The following is a 17304-nucleotide window of genomic DNA, read 5'->3' on the forward strand; positions in this document are numbered from 1 at the left end:
ACATTGAAACACTAAAAATCTAGTTAGTGTTTTTTTTAAGTCGCAAAATCCATTGGTGGTGTTGGCGTCCAATCCATTTTGACTGGAAAGTCAATGGCAGTGAAGTTGGATTGGAGGTCTATCATTGTTAATGGCAGTTAATTTTGTTAACTTATTACTTTATTATTGAAAATTTTGAGAAACGATCATTTTGATAAATCATATAAATACAAAATGATGAATGTATTGAAGTTTTATCATGAAATACTACTACATTTAATAAAATTGTTTAGTTTTATGGACCAAAGAAGCTACTTATTCAAAGTCACTTCTCAGAAAACTCATTACAAGTTTAATCTATTCAAACATATCTTCCAACTTAGATATTTTAGCCCCTCTATCTTTTTTAAATTACATTTTAATTTCTTTAATACATTCCTTTTTACTTTACTTTGTACTTTATACTTTTTACTTTAATGATGAGTGATTAGTATGTTAATATTTAAGTCTTTTTTTCCTCTTTATGTTTCATATGTACTGTTAACGGATGCACTTTTTTATATGTATCATATCTTGTGCTGACCCGGCCCATCTGTCAAATTTTCAAGTCAATGTGCCCCCCGCACCCAAAAGTTTGCCCACCCCTGAGTTAAATCCTCCCTTCTTTGCAAAAACTGCAAATAAATGTCAAATGGCGCCTCCCCTCTCATTTCTCTGTCTGAAAAAAGGCCGAACAATGTCAAATTGCGTCTCGTGTTTTGCAACCGGCCTCAAAGTGAAACACGTCATGAGTCAGGCACGCTTTGCTTTGCTTTGCGGCGGCGGGTGAGTCAGGTATCGGCACACAAAAGCCTTGTGGAATGCCAGGTGAAGATTTCGTGACCCACAATGCTCCTGTGCTCCTTGGAGAATGGGAAGCGAGAATGCCCCGCCCACAATTCTTCCAAACGGAGTCACGACGGCTCAACCATTGACCGTGTGCTTTGCCTCTCGGGGGGCCTTTGCTCTCTTATCGCCGCCCTTTCTTGTCCCAACTCCCCCGCGGCGTTTGCGTTAACACGACGGTTGAGAAGCGCGGTGATGATTGCGGAGATGACGTACCGTGTTTTGCTTTCTGTGTCTTCAGGTTTAAGAATCCACTGAAGCATGAAAAGCAGCAGAGTCGCAATGACCACGTCAGTCCTCATCTGCAATTTCAGTGTTTGCAGTCATTGACAGGTTTGATCTTTTGTTTTGTTTTTCCTCTTCTAAAAGTGACAAGACAACTTTTTCATGTGAATTCCAATGGAAAAAGTCCATTGAAAATGGACAGAATTTCATTTTTTTTAAATGATGGCACTCGTAAGCAGTATTGTTTTGTTTAAACGTTATCCAAGAATGTTTTAATGTGTGATTAACATTCTTAAATGCTTCAAGCATAATGTTTTTCACATTAGGGTCATTTAAAACCAGTTTTGTTTGTCTTCTTAAGTCAGAGGGGTGAAACTCAAGGCTGGGGGACCAGATCTGGTCCACTACATCATTTTGTGTGGCCCTCAAGCGATAATAATGCACATTATAATACTTTCTTCTTTTTTGCTAAAATAAAATGCTTTATTTTCTTTCATTAAATATTTTTTTACATTTTAATCTTTGTCTATTGCCCGTTTTCCTTTTTACATTTTTTAAATAAACAAAAAAATAGCAAATTTAAAAAATCTGACGTCCATTTCATATGAACTGGAAGGACTGGGAGCCGTGTACTCCCCATAATGGTGCCCAGCGAGTTAAACTGGACTAGAAAAATGCAAAATGTGACTGGAATAACGGGCTCTTTTTGTGCTTGCTCATCTCTCTATCAGAGTCGCCCCATCGCAATGTGAGTTCCGGCATAGGAACGAGCCTCAGCCTCACTCACCAGCCAATCCGATGCACACGGATAATAAACTGGCCAATTAATGGCGAGCAAGGTCACCGGTGACGGACAAGCTCAAATGGCCGCTGTCAACCTGCAAGCACAGCAACAGCAGCAGCAGGGAGCTGCCGCCGTCGCTTCCGCCGCCGCTCAGCCGGCCCTCAAGACCCGCCCGGTTTCCGGAGCCGGCAACAAGAGCGGCCCCGGGTCGAAGGTCGCCGGGCAATCGGCCAGTGGCGGCGCCGGAGGGACGCTGAAAACCAAAAACAAGCGGGAGAGGAGCGTGTCTGTGGATTCTGGGGAACCGAGACAGGCCGCTGCCAAAAGTCTGGAAGCTGACACCAAAGCGGGTGAGATTTTCTTTGTCTTAATTCATATCAGCAAAAATAACTGTTTTATACACTGGTGTCAAAGTGGTGGCCCGGGGGCCAAATCTGGCCCGCCGCATCATTTTGTGTGGCCCGGGAAAGTAAATCATGACTTTCTGTTTTAGGATCAAATTAAAATGAAGGGTATAAATTTATATTAATTTTCCTGATTTCCCCCTATTAAATCAATAATTATAATTTTTAATCAATTTTTGTCATGTTTTTAGTCAATTGTTGTCTTTTTTCATATTTTTTTTTCACGTGGTCCTTAGAGATTATACAGCTGTTGCCAGAAATACTAGAATTTACTATAGTAAGATTTCCACAGGTCCCTGAATGCATCGCTGTTCCCTAAGAAGGCGTTTTAGGAAAACTTTTTGTCACCAATTAGAGGCCATGGTGACATTTCTTTCCCCAAAAAAAGATAGACTAACATCTCATTATGTATCATTACAAGACATTACAATACTTTAGTACCTCAATATGAAACTGCAAAAGTTAACTTCCGTTAGGCTCTCTCAGTTTCACGCTACTGCAAAAAAACGCCCCAGATGATGTGTCTTAACCTCCTCCGCAACAGGAAGTCGACGTAATATCACATAAAATGCCCTGACCTCCAGCAAAGCGGCAGAAATCCCCTCCTCGCCCCCCCCCCCCCCCCCCCCCAAGGCTGCTGATAGCGACACTGACGTGTTTCATATCAAAACACGTCAAGAATCCTCACCCGCAAGGCCACAGAACATTTTTTTATGCCACCCTTGTTGAAAAAGATATGAAAAAGATGCCCTTTTGTGTTAGTTTTTTAGGATATTTTTTTTTTGGGGGGGGGGCTTCTTTTGAGGGATGGTATCATTTTCCTCATGTAAAATTTGTACTTTTGCGGAAAAATGGCGACCTACGCTTTTCAAAAAGCAAGCAGTGACGAATAACCAAGCAAATTGACCTTCACTTTATTTTTCTTTGAGTTCTGCCCGGCAACATCTTTAGACATTCATTGGTTATTCAAATGGAAAGGTTTTCTAGCAGATTTAAAAACCAGAAATTTATTTCTTCTAATTTTGCTTCGTGTTCTCGATCTCAAAGGTGAACCAAAGACTTTAGAATTGAAATAAATAAAGGTCAAGCTTTTCTTCAACTAAGCTTTACATCACCGCTGAAAAAAAAAAAAGCTGGACAAGGCTAGCGACCAAGGCAAACAAATTGGCTCAAAGACTGACTTTATTGTGAAAAGAATCTTGTCGCTCTTAGCAACATAACATTGGCAGGCAAACAAGAAATCACTGTGGGTTGTAGTGATTGATGGGAGCTCCCTCTGCTGACGTTTTCATGTACTAATACTGTTTTTTAAACTTATGTATTTTTCTTTGTGTGTGTGTATTGAGTATTTCTTTACTTTTTTTTAATTGGGTGTGAATTGTTTGTGTTGAAGAGGGTGTCACACGCAGTAAACGTCGATGCGTTTTGGAGAAGAAGCAGCCATACAGCGGCGACGAGTGGTGCTCCGGACCCGAAACAGAAGACGACGAAGACAAGCCCCGCTTAACCACTCAGCGTAAGTTTAGCTAAATTCCTAAAGTAGGCGCTCTTTGTGTCAGGCGCACTCTATGCTATGATTTTCATTTTATATTCCATCTCATCACATGATAAAAACGAGTCTCGCATACTGCTTTCATAGTCATAGACTCTTTTGTCAACTATGCGGAGGGGAACTATTACTTCAATTATTTTTATTTTACTATTTCAATACTTGTGGGACTCAAGTGACAGACTACACAACTACACAAAAACACCAAACTATTTAATATTTTTCAGGTGAGCGGGAGCTGTCAGGACCTAGACAACCGGAACACCTTTCTGCCACCTCTGAGGCTGTAAGGACTTGTGGACCAGGACCTGGACCAGTACCTGGACCAGGACCTGGAACTGTACCTGGACTGAAGCCAGGACCGCTTACGTCTCAGCCCTCACAGCAGCTGTTGTATGTCTTCACTACCAACATGGCCAACAAGTAGGATACATTTTTAAAATACTTTTTTAGTTACTAAAGTATCGATCCTGAGGTTATATCACTTATTGTTTTTGCTCCAACAGAGCTGCAGAGGCAGTAATGAAAGGGAAGATGGATTCCATTCTTCAGTTCCACCAGCAAAATGTTTCAAGAACAATGTTAGAGCAGGTCAGTCAACAAATGACGAGTATGTTATTGTATATCTGATTTTGTGATCTTCCGTCTTAACCATAACTCATGCAGCACGATTTTTTTGTCTCATCTAGGGCCATGCACTGGTTCGGACTAGCGAGAGTGTGAATTCCAGTATCTCTCCGCCCGTAGGCACCCCTAAATCCAAAAGTGGAACCCCTCGACCCAACTCCGCGGGATGCACCGTCCCACTCTCTGGGGGAACACCCACGTCGGCAGGCCACTCTGACAATGACTCCCCTCAGAACAGAGTCGGTGGACTGTCTGGTTCTAACTCTCTTCATTCCAGTAAACAAGAGGCAGATGGCAAAGGCACACCTGTAGGCTCAGTATCAGTCACTGTACACGGGGAGGGTCTTCACGTTCCGAGTCTTTCTCCATCGGGGAGTCCTTCGCTTTTGTCTGCGCATTTACAGGGTGACACGAGACCCAGAAGTGGCCCTGAAAACATTGGTGGTCTTTCTAAGGAGCAGCTTGAACATAGGGAACGTTCTTTGCAGACTCTGAGAGACATCGAGAGGCGATTTCTAGGTACCGGAGAAAGACTTCATGGCGACACGGGGGGCTCCAATGGGAACCTTACCAATATTGCCTCCAAAGAGATGAATAGCGGCGAACGAGGCGCTGTCCTCGAGGACAACGGTGCTACAAACACTGGAGACTGCGGTAACATGGCACTGTCAGCATTGACCTCTATGGGAACCGCCAAGAAATTTGAAGAACCACTGCAATCCGTCGTATCTCAAACGCAATCGCTCGGTCCAGCTACTCACAGCCCTGAAATGGATCCTCGCCACAATCTACAACAACACCCGCATCATCAGATGTTTTCACCCGGTTTGGACATGGGCCCCTTACTCGGACATGAGGGGCCGACTCAAGAGCAAATGGCTTGGCGGAAACTGCAAGAAGAATATTACCAGGAGAAAAGGAGGCAACATGAAATGCAAAGTCCCCAACACTTGAGGATGATGACTGAAATTAGCTTACATGGAGGTGGACCAAGGGGACCACCCCCTCCATATCACAGCAAGCCCGGAGATCAACAGTGGGTTTCTGGAAACGTGATGGGAGGAGGAATGCCCGATAACGTACGAATGGCGGGTATGTATCAAGAAGTACCTGGACGTCCAAGGTTCCTAGCGCAGATGCAGAGAGGGACGGCAGGTGGAGCTGGGTTTCCTGGTAGTCCGGGTGTGTCGTTATCTGCCGATGGTTTAGGACCCCATAGGCCTGTAAGGCCTGGGATTTGGCTGGATAACATGCCCAATAACATGGATGGCGCTGGACCGTTTCATGGCTGCTACCCTCCTCAGCATTTGCAAGACGAGCCTGAGCACATGTTGAACCGTGAGGAATTGTTTCGGATGACGGAGAAGCGCCAGATGCAAGGACTTCCCAGGTTTGAACTGGATCGGATTATCGCACAAAGGCAACAAGGCAATACGGCCTTGAGAATCATGGAAAATCCTGGCGGACCAGATTTTTCCAACTTGATCATGGGCAGGGGTCCTTCTTCGGACCAAGGGGACCCTTCGGACTTTCACGGTTCGCGGGATGTGATGAACTCTCCTAGAGGTGGGCCTCAGATTCGAGATTTATTGGACTCTCCTCTCGGGAGCAACTTATCTGTCAACATGAACCCGCAGATGAATCTGCAGCAGCAACATATGATTCTGTCCCAAAAACTCAGAAGGGACCAAGGAAGAGCCGGACCGTTAGGGGAGTTGTTCAGTCCAGGAGAAATCGCAACTATTCGAGCCTTGCAAAATGAGAGGCGAAATATGGCTATGGGGCCGGGACCTGAAGGACCATTTCGGTTTCCCAAGCAAGGCCCTTTCTCCGCTGGACCAAGTGAAGGCCCCTATCCTCAACATCACCCCGACATGTTCGGACCTGAGCAAGAGGGTCGAAATCAGATGGGGGGCACATCGCGTCTCAGCCACATGCCGATCACTGGAGACCTCCGAGGAGTAGGCCCAGTTCCTCAGCATTCTAGCAACATGGCCATCAATGTCCACCCTCTGGCTTCTCCTACAATCCAGCACCCTCACCATCTTAATTCCCCATCCCTTCTCCGAGATTCCTCAAGTCATATTCCCTCACCGTCTGGTCCAGGACAGAAATCTCCTTCAATTATTGTCCCTCCTGGCCCTCACCCTTCCCTACCTCCTGCTTCTGGTGCAGGGACACCTTGCTCTTCTTCCAACAAATCCCCCCAAATAATGGGGTCTTCTAACCACGACTTGCACTCCCCATCCATCTCACCTGGAAGACTCAAGTCCCCAGCTATGGTCAGGGGCTCTCCCGCATGGATGTCTCCTAAAACAGCTCCTTCAAGTCCGGGCGGTCCAACGGCCGTAAGGGGTTCGGGTAATGGAGGAAGTTGTCCTGAAACAGGTACCTGTATAAAGAGCTAATTTCCAATCTTGTGGCATTGTCTATCCTAATAATCTTGGTGATGTTTATCTTTGTCATTCTACAGGTCGATCACTACCCCCTCGAAGTTCCAACTCCACCCCGAGTAGCCAACCAGGCTCGATGAATCCCAATATGGCATTTACGTCCTCACCCGATGGCCCTCAAGCACAGAACCCTTTGTCACTGATTATGTCTCAGATGTCCAAGTACGCCCTGCCCAGTTCCACTCCCCTTTACCACGAAGCCATCAAAACAATCGCAACTTCGGATGACGAGATGATGCCCGATCGACCTCTCCTGCCTGGCGTTAGCATTGGAGGTACGATCCCCTTTCAAACCCACCTAAAATAGCAAATGAATCGTTCAAAATTCTTTCTTTTCGACTGTTAACCTGCTGTTTTTGTTTCGGCAACAGGAAACATGGGGAACCCTTCGACATCCCAGGGCATGGTCTCCCAGAGTTCCATTGCCGCCCAAAGTAATTCCCAAAGCCCCATTGGAATCCTAAACCAAGGTCAGCAGCAACTATCCCACGATGCCTCCGATCCCGGGCTATCTTCCCCAAATGCATTGGGCCTTCCTCTCATGAATGCCACCATGATGGGTGGAGGAAGTGACGACCTGGGTCCTTGCAATATTTCACCCATGTCTCAAAACCCAATGGCGACTTTCCCCCGCACACACCCATCGTCTCACAGCCGTATGCGATCGCCCATGGGCAGAATTTCCCAAAACTTCCCTCAATCCGGCGAAGACATTCTTCCTCCTCAACAATTGAACTTGCTAGGAGGTAAAGACCCCCACCAACGCCATCCACACCCTCACCCTCATCCCTCAGAAACCTTTGGGCCTCTTTCCTTGGGAGACGGCCCAGATCTGAGCGAAGTCATCCGACCCACCCACTCCGGGATCCCTGAGTTCGACCTCTCCCGCATCATTCCTTCAGATAAACCCAGCAGCACCCTCCAGTATTTCCCCAAGAACGACCCACGGCCCAATCCAAACCAAGGTCCGCCACCCCAGCAGCTCCTCAAACACTTAATGTCCTCTGGTCCTCACCACATCTCCTCATCCAATCCCCACTTGACCAATCTGCAGAACATGATGCCAGAGCATCAGCTCCCCCCTCACCAAGGCCACGGCGGACTCGGACAAAACATGGCCGTCCTCCAAGGGAACACCCGCATGCTATCCGACCCGGGCATGGGCCCCATGTGCCCTACCGGACATGTTATGGGAAGGACTGGTGTGATTCCCCAACAACAGCAAGCCATGATGGCCAATAGTCTTCTTCAACATCCTGCTGGTCAGTACACGGGAATGATGTCACCTCAGCAGCACCAGCACAATTTAATGGTGCGACAAAATGCCATGATGATGCAGGCCAAGCAGCATATGTCCATGCCGGGAGACCCTATAAACTCCCAGGGACATTTGATGTCCCCTCAGGGTCCCATGATGGCCCCGTCCCATACACAGACCGGAATGATGGGACCTCAGTCTCTTAGACAGAGGAGTATGTCTATGGACGGCCCTATGGGCTATGGTCCTGGCAGTATGGCCAACATGCCTTTTTGATCCACCTGAGCTTTATTTTACGTTCTGTTGTAATCGTACTCCCTTCCGTGTATCATTTCGTTCTCTACGGTTCCATTAAAATCACAAGGACAAAATAATCTGGCATTTTTTTAAAAAACTTTAATGATGGAAAGATCAAATTATGCACAGTTTGGTGTGCCCAGTCTATTTGTTTATGGTTTCTTTTTTATTGGAAATGTGCGTCTTGCTTGTTTTTTTTTTTTTTTTGAGAAGAGAAATTGGAAATTACTACTTTATACTTGTACATTGAAATATTTAAGTGCCCTGTAAAATGATTCGAGATGAAAAATCTGAAGTGCTTTTCTCAAAAAAACAAAAAGGAAAAAAAAAGAAAATACTCTGTACATTTTGGAAATTTGCTTGTTTGTTGGAAATCATTTGGCAAATAAGAGTGCCTGAATTTTGTATTTTTTTTCCTCCTCCCTTGATTTTATTCCTCCAACTACCAAAACTGTTGCGCAAAGGAGTTCTATAAATATATATATATATAAAATAATATATACCTGCTGTATATAAGATGCGATTTGTGATTGTTTGCACTCTTGTTCTGTACAACTGTGTTTTAATATAAGTTTAAAAGAAAGGAAGAGTGAGGATATGATGGGTTTTACTTAGAATGGTGGTTGCTGTTTTTAAGAACTCAGACAGGACGAGACACGTTTGCAGTCAAATAAATGAAAGCCTTAATAACTCTTCGTCTGAAGACTCATCCAAACAATGCTACACTTAAAAAAATATATGTAAAACTTCCCTTCTATAATAACTAACATCATTATTTGTTTATCCTTTATATTAACCTAGAATAGCCAAATTGAAAGCAGGGTCCTTTTGCTGACCTCTATAACCTCTGACCCTTTCCTCTTCTCATCTGTCCTAACATGACATCCCTTTTAACCTTTGACTACATTACTCAAAAATGTAATGATATCTTTTGTTCGAATTGAAACACAACCCATGAAGTTTAAGATAAAGTGAGAAGTTATAGAGTTAAAGCAGTATTTGTTAAGTCGAAACTGTGACGTCACAGAGATGACACATACCCATGTTGAATTGAAACACGGCAGCACATTTGAACAACTACATTTATTCCTCACGAATAAAAGAAACAATTATATGACACAAAGGGAATCATTGAACATTTTGGTAGATGAAAAGAGATTAGAAATGAAATCAGATGATTTGGGCGTTAGTAGGCGGGCGCAAATACGAGTGGAAGCCATCTTGAAGGTTTGGACGTGAAGAAGGTGCCTCATTCGTGCTCTCAGCTACCATTCGGCACTGATTCAACAAACTAAATGACCGCGATCGACTTCGCCTATTTGAGGTAACGAAGCCTTTGTCTCCCCGTATGTGGATTTAATGTTCCGATTCACGATCGGCCTGTGATGTTCTCTAAAATTAAAGGCTGCTTTACACCGTCGTTACTTAGTATGAGGCTAAGCTAGGAAGCTAACCAGGTGACGTCGACTGCCGATGTTGTTAATATGAAACAAACATTTGATCCGCGAGGCCGTGTATCGTACCGATCTTGAATTAATCTTGGACATAATTGTGATCAAATGTTTGCTATAGTGACCCTTGATGAACGAGGAACTAATTCTACGTCATCGTTGCTAGAAGGCGAGCTCAGGCGATCGCTGCTAAACACGAATTAAAATGTTTATTAGACGAGACCTTGATTTGTCTTTTTAAAAATAAAGGCATTATTGTACATTTCAGATCCTCAAATGTCATATAGGATGGTTATTCGCTGTTAAATCAAACAGATCTCTTTTGTCCTTCACACTCAAATGAATGGACTTTTGGGGTTGGCTTATTTGAATGGACTTTTGGGGGTGGCTAATTTGAATGGACTGTTTTGATCTGTTTATTTGTGGTTGAACTAACTACTTGTGATCTTTAGGGTTGGTACAAAACCGAAGTGGAGGACACATCAGCTCAGTAGAGCTCCATGAAATGGCCAGCTTGAACACGTCGGCCCACATTTGAAAAGCCAGCTAAGCCATCCCTACGTTTGGATTCCAGACACCTGCTGTCAAGCTCCACGCTTAATAATACAAACTTCCATCCCTGACTGAAATCTATTCAAAAAAACACTGACAAGAAGTTCTCGCTTCATGTCCCAGAGACAGCAACATTGTGAAGTTGGTGGCAAGCGAAAATATTTGGACGCGTATCAAAAACAAAGCCCCGACGGGGGAGGGCGACACTTAATTGTGGATTAACTCCCCAATAGAGTTTCAATATTATTGAACTGAGAAACTAACGCAGAAACATGAGCACTGCCAGGACGGAGAACCCGGTCATCCTGGGATTGTCGAACCAGAACGGACAGCTACGCGGCTCCATGAAACCGGCCGGAGCTCCGGGTGGAGGACCCCAACAACAGCCACTTAACCAGATGAAAGGCACAATCAACAATGGCAATGCCCAGGCAGCACCCACAACTAATACTGTCATCAAGTAAGTATCCAAATATGCTTACTCTGTAATGGTAGCTTCAATAATAATGAATATGTTCTTTCAATTTATTTTTAGGGAAAATCCCTCAGTACTGTTACCAATTGTTAAATTGAAGATGACATCTTTTGTAATAATTTCTTATAATTTTTTTGGACTTTTACAGGCCTGGAGATGACTGGAAGAAAAATTTGAAATTGCCCCCAAGGGACATGAGGATGAGAACTTCGGTTTGTATTCATAACTTTTTCTTTAAATTTTAACTACTACTTTAAGTAAAATTTAAAAGGACTACTATGGTGTTTGTTAAAATCGCAGTATACTGTAAAATAAGAGTTTAGGTGATGAGCTGCTATTTTTGGTTGTTGAACAGGTTTCTGCTTAATATAGCTATCAATGGCTAGTAATTGACTTTGCTCAAGTAGTTTGAATAGTTCCACTAAGCTATTCATTTGGTTTAATATTGTTTTATGTGGGGAAAAGGTGGGTATTTTGGTGAATGGCTGATATTGTAGCAAGTTTTTTTTCCCAATACGGATAAATCACTGGTTCAATACTAAGAATAAAGGCTATTATGTTTCTGTTATTTTCTCAGGGATTTCAACTCATTTTTAAAATTTTCATTTTTTAGCTGCTATAAGCTAGCGCAATTTGTTAGTCTAAGCAGGTTTGTTAGGCCCTAAAAAAAACTTGCACAACCTTTTGTGCTTGTAAAAATGTCAAATACCATAATGTTGCCAGTTACAATATTATTGTAAATTTGTTCCGTTTCCTTTCTTGTTTCCCACAGGATGTGACCGCAACAAAAGGCAACGAGTTTGAAGATTACTGCCTAAAGCGGGAGCTGCTCATGGGCATCTTTGAAATGGGCTGGGAAAAGCCCTCTCCCATCCAGGTGCGTTTCTCCCACGCTAACATTTGACGCCCAAATCTTGGCCTGATGACGGCGAGCCGATCTTCAAAGCGCACGTTATCACTTATGCTCGCAGGAGGAAAGCATTCCCATTGCATTATCGGGGAGGGATATCTTGGCCAGAGCCAAGAATGGCACGGGAAAGAGTGGAGCCTACCTCATTCCCTTACTTGAACGTATTGACCTGAAGAAAGACTACATACAAGGTGGGCTTCTTTCTTCTCCCTTAGTGAATGTCTCCTTGACTGCTTGTTTTTTCCCCCCCCCACTCTCCCGTGAGATAACCATATCTCTTATTCCTGCCTACGCAGCATTGGTGATAGTGCCCACCAGAGAACTGACTCTGCAAGTAAGCCAAATATGCATCCAGGTCAGCAAACACATGGGAGGAGTCAAGGTGATGGCAACCACAGGTGGAACTAACCTACGCGATGACATTATGAGACTTGATGAAACGGGTAAGTCCTGCAACAGTTCGTTTGTGTCTTAAATTGTCATTGGTTTTGCCCATTTTTTTTTAAATTTATTTATATATTTTTACCTCCACAGTCCATGTGGTCATCGCCACTCCAGGAAGAATTTTGGACCTCATCAAGAAAGGAGTGGCCAAAGTCGGTCAAGTCCAGATGATTGTTCTCGATGAGGTTTGTGTCACAACAATGACACAAGTTGTTGGTGTTTTTTTTATTGTAAGAATGCAATACTATAATTTTTAATTTGCCGTTTTTCTTGTGTATAAGCCACACACCCTTAAAATTGCTTGATTTGACAATTTTTTGCGTATAAGCCGCCCACTGATTCATAATTTTTATTTCCAAATTCATAGTTTTAATAGGGAGTACAAATGTGTTACTTTGAAGGGAAAATCTTAAGAAAAAATCTTGCATGTAGTATTTCTGAGTTACAGTATGCATCAAAACCACATTCATAGGATCAGTAGTATAAGGAGTAAATTTATCCATCATTATTCAACCGACTTTTGGATTTGGATTCAGTAATGTGAGTAGTTCCACAAGAATTGCACAATGGTCATCATTTAATAATATTTTATTTCCTCTTTTCAGGCCGACAAACTTCTGTCTCAGGACTTTGTGGTTATGATGGAAGAAATCCTAGGCTTCCTCTCCAAACAGAGGCAGATTTTGCTTTACTCTGCTACCTTTCCCCTCAGCGTGCAAAAGTTTATGGTGCGTAATGGAATAACACACTTAACAAGAAATCAACTTCTCCAAATACATCCACAGATTCCACATATCAATACAACATTTTTAATTATTTCTTTTTTTATTTTCTGTAGAACTCGCACCTACAGAAGCCCTACGAGATCAACCTCATGGAGGAACTCACACTGAAGGGTGTCACGCAGTATTACGCTTATGTCACTGAAAGGCAAAAGGTGCATTGCCTAAACACTTTATTCTCCAGGGTAAGACTGATTTTTCTGATTCAACATCACACGAATTACATATTTCAAAGAAAGTAATGACTCTTGGGGATTGTCTGTCTTCTAGCTCCAGATCAACCAGTCTATAATCTTCTGCAACTCCTCTCAGAGAGTAGAGCTTCTCGCCAAGAAGATCTCCCAGCTCGGCTACTCGTGTTTCTACATTCATGCTAAAATGAGACAGGTAGGCAAATACAGTTGACTGATGGCACTAATTGTTGAAGATTGTTTGTGAAGTTGTCGCCAAAGTCAATGCAACTTTCTCCTTTCTCCTCCCCAGGAACACCGTAATCGCGTGTTCCACGATTTCCGAAATGGTCTTTGTCGGAATCTCGTCTCCACTGGTAAGTCTGAAACACACAAAATTAAAAAATCTAGTTAAAACAAGCCACAATTTTTCCAGATTTTTAAAAAAGCTCTTTAATTTTTCAGAGACATCCAAAAGACAGATGAAACTTAAATGTTGATCAGTGTTTAGCTTCAAGTAAAGCTAAACTGATGTCTTCTTTTTCAGACCTCTTTACAAGAGGAATTGACATTCAAGCTGTGAATGTTGTTATCAATTTCGACTTTCCGAAGCTGGGAGAGACGTACCTTCATCGTATTGGCAGATCTGGTGAGAACTTGCTTGCAGCCTTTAGTTTTTCATTCTCTACCCTCCTGAAATAAAGACAGAGAATTTAATTGACCTTGTCTCACACAGGCCGCTTTGGACATTTGGGTCTGGCCATCAACCTGATCACATACGACGACCGCTTCAACCTGAAAGGTATTGAAGAGCAGCTGGGAACAGATATCAAACCCATCCCCGGCATTATCGACAAGAGTTTGTATGTGGCTGAGTACCACAGCGAGAGCGGCGAAGAAGTCAAGCCGTGAACCAGTAAGTCTGCACCTGCATTTTTTTTTTAAGATGACTAGCAAATTCAACCAAATTCTAAAAAATACACAGGTTGAAAATGCCTTAAATGCATATATAAAAAATATTAATATACTCTAAATCATTTTGTGTATTGAAACCCAAATAATACAATTAGATTAATCTTTTCAAATAACTACATTTCCCATGATCCTTATTGGGCAAATATCAAGAACTCTGATACACAATGTTAAAAAGTATTTTCGTTCTCCCTATAATGTGTAAATACAGATAAAGTAGTAAAATTTAAAGGCCCAATCTTGAATGTGGTTGTCTTTGGATTGACACAATCTGAACCTGGCAACCCGCCAGGCTTAAAGTACTCTGCATTTGTACTTGAAAGGACTTCTAAGCTAAGTCGTCAAACTGTTTCTGTTTGTCACAGATCAGTCCATCCTCCATTTCCCTTTTGGATCCACCCATCCCAACTTTTTTTGTTTTTTTTTATGCCTTCATCGGGAATGTGAACTTTGGACTCGTTTTGGAAGAACTCTAATTTTTTTCCTCCCCCTCTTCTCACGGGGCTCAATGCTGCACCGCTGGCACAGAAGACAGTAGTGCTTGACCAAGTGGATGGCACACCTTTTTGGAACCCCTCTCACCACCAGCCCCATCCGCCACTTTTGTTCTCTTCTCATTCTGGAACCGTTTTGTATGAAGTGCCTTACGAAGCAGCCGCAGCCCAACTCCTCGTCTCCAAGTAACAACGTCCCCCTAGTCATCGATTCCCAACTGCTTTCACATTTGTGCTCGTCGTCCTGCTGCGCTTCAAGTCTGGCTAGTTAACATTGCAGGACCAAGTTGGAACCCTATTGACCGCTATGGACACAAATATTTTTTTCCCAGTTCAGTAAGAAAGCCAGACGATTCCTTTAAGTTAATATTCTTCAGAAAGCTCGCTTCTAGAAGAAGCTGACAATTTCGTCTTCAACAAAACTTGGGCGACGGTGCAGCCAGTCAACTTGAGTCAGGAGGATCTTTCAAGTGTTTGTTTTTTCCCCCCCTCAAATCGAATATTTTTTCTTTTTCTTGATCCACTCACCCTTGCTCACCTTCCTACGGATGGCTGGACTTAACTTTGTGAGCCTGTGTATATACCTTCATTTTAAGATTGTTTTAGACAAGTCAAGAAGAAGCAAAGCCGATATACCCCCATAGTTCCAACCCCCCCTACAACCTACTTGTCGGCACTGGAGAAGGATGACTGCCTATTGGCTTGTGAGTTTATTTATAATTTTACAAATGGCAGAACGGTTTTGAATTTCAAGTAAAAAAAAGACGCCTACCGTCAAAAGTGTCTGTCACCATTTTTGGCCAGCCTGTTACACGGACGCACACGTGGGAGCGCCAAGAAGGACATATTTCAACTACGTCGTGTCTGGGGAAAAAGCAGCAAAGTGACTGACGCATCTTACCTGGAAAGAAGAGAGAAAAAATATGTAGCATGTGAAGCCAATCCCGCAAGACGTTAAACAACAAAAAGTGAAATCCTATGGCAGGTTGGCCCTTCAAATATTGCAAGTTGAGTTCAGGCAATAACATGGACACGGATTATTTTTACCACCATTCTAACGGCACGGTGTTGGTGGAGAAGATTTCTAAAAAAAAAATTCTAAGACGACACGAAGAGGAACGGCTGTGATGGACAATATAATTGACTGACTGCAAATTCAGACTGAGCTAACGGCTGTTTTCTCAATTCTTTTCCCCGCCCTTTTTTGATGTATGTGTGTGGGGTTTGGTTATATGTCCACAAAAACCCATTGTTCTCCCCCAAAGGAGTTCCAAGGAGCTTCCAAGGAGCTTCCAAGGAGCTTCCAAGGAGCTTCCAAGGAGCTTCCAAGGAGCTTCCAAGGAGCTTCCAAGGAGCTTCCAAGGAGCTTCCAAGGAGCTTCCAAGGAGCTCCAAGGAGCTCCAAGGGGCTCCAAGGGGCTCCAAGGGGCTCCAAGGTGTTCCAAGGTGCTCCAAGGTGCTCCAAGGTGCTCCAAGGTGCTCCAAGGTGCTCCAAGGTGCTCCAAGGTGCTCCAAGGGGCTTTTTTGGGGGGAACATTGTGGTTCCCTTTTGCAGCAAGATGCTTTTTCTAGCCGTTCCGATAGCTTTCAAACATTAAGAATTGTACTTACTCATTTAGTCGGAACGGCGATCCTCTGCTCGCTTGAATTTCACGCTCTGCCCCCAAGAGTGAATCCAGCATCCAATTCGGTGAATTCGACCTGGGAGTGGGAGGGATGGGTTATGTTTAAAAACAATAGAAGACAATTTAAAATTTCAGCGTGCAAGCGAGTCGGGGATCCAAACTTTTCAGACGCTGGGCAGCCGTCTGCGTAGCCTGGCGCTCTGTCGGCGGTAGGCGGGTATGTTTTTGTTTGATGGTCCGTCCGGATCAGCGACAGCCGGTAAGATGGTTTGATGCCTCCCGCCGACCAAGCGCCATGGCTCCTTTAGAACCTTGGACACTGAGGCGATAGCATCTTGCCAAATTGTGTTAATTGGATTTAATTATTAAATTTGCCTCATTGTTTAAGGTCGTTTTAAAATTTGGGAGGGTTTTGATTGGATTTTTTTGCTGCCCTGATGCCCACAGGAATCCTCTGTCACAGCGGCGACTCAAAACGATGACAAATCGGACTTTGAAATGTCGTCGTTTGTGTGGGAGGATTCTGACGGCGCATCAGTTCAACTCGGGGTTGGTTGCCAGATCCTAAGTTCACAGAGATGGATCTGAAGGGAGAAAGAGATTGGGGGAAGAACATTAAAAAAATGGAAAGTAGCCCTAAATTTTGTTTTGTTGTTTTGCCCAAAGAAAACTGCACTCAAGCAACTTTTAAGTTTAAATTTTATTTTTATGGAAATTTGGTCATTAAGTAATTGGCAGGAATTTCAGTGATGCTAATTTTAGGAAGTGGAGTTAAATAAACGGCAACAAAAGAACTTGTAAAATTGGGCTTGAAAAGTGAAAGTTTTGTTCAAAATAAAGCTCACTGAATTTACTCTTTGCTCTGGTTTTCTGACTTTTAACTTTTGTCTTAAATTTTTACAATCTTTACCTTTTTAGACTTACTGCTGGCGGTCCACCTGTGGAGTATGCATGTTTTCACCAGGCCTA

The 17304-nt window shown here is 43.3% G+C and overlaps 2 protein-coding genes across 2 annotated transcripts; both read left to right on the forward strand.

The window, feature by feature from the left end:
* Positions 1-1887: 1887 nt before the first annotated feature.
* On the forward strand, positions 1888-9153 carry bcl9l (bcl9 like). The gene is given in 8 exon segments (XM_077722320.1): positions 1888-1914; positions 1917-2223; positions 3671-3793; positions 4054-4249; positions 4333-4417; positions 4516-6841; positions 6927-7181; positions 7278-9153. Coding segments are annotated over 8 exon segments (4482 nt in total). The 3' UTR covers positions 8441-9153.
* A 353-nt stretch (positions 9154-9506) lies between these two features.
* ddx6 (DEAD (Asp-Glu-Ala-Asp) box helicase 6) lies at positions 9507-17188 on the forward strand. The gene is made up of 15 exons (XM_077722444.1): positions 9507-9785; positions 10365-10924; positions 11088-11151; positions 11712-11816; positions 11911-12040; positions 12146-12292; positions 12384-12478; positions 12899-13021; positions 13132-13260; positions 13346-13462; positions 13559-13622; positions 13793-13894; positions 13982-14161; positions 14583-15978; positions 16056-17188. The coding sequence occupies exons 2-13, from the start codon at positions 10737-10739 to the stop codon at positions 14155-14157; spliced, it is 1440 nt and encodes a 479-aa protein (XP_077578570.1). The 5' UTR covers positions 9507-9785; positions 10365-10736; the 3' UTR covers positions 14158-14161; positions 14583-15978; positions 16056-17188.
* The last annotated feature ends 116 nt before the right edge of the window (positions 17189-17304 follow it).

This window comes from Stigmatopora nigra, chromosome 8, assembly GCF_051989575.1.
Source record: "Stigmatopora nigra isolate UIUO_SnigA chromosome 8, RoL_Snig_1.1, whole genome shotgun sequence".
Classification (NCBI taxonomy): domain Eukaryota; kingdom Metazoa; phylum Chordata; class Actinopteri; order Syngnathiformes; family Syngnathidae; genus Stigmatopora; species Stigmatopora nigra.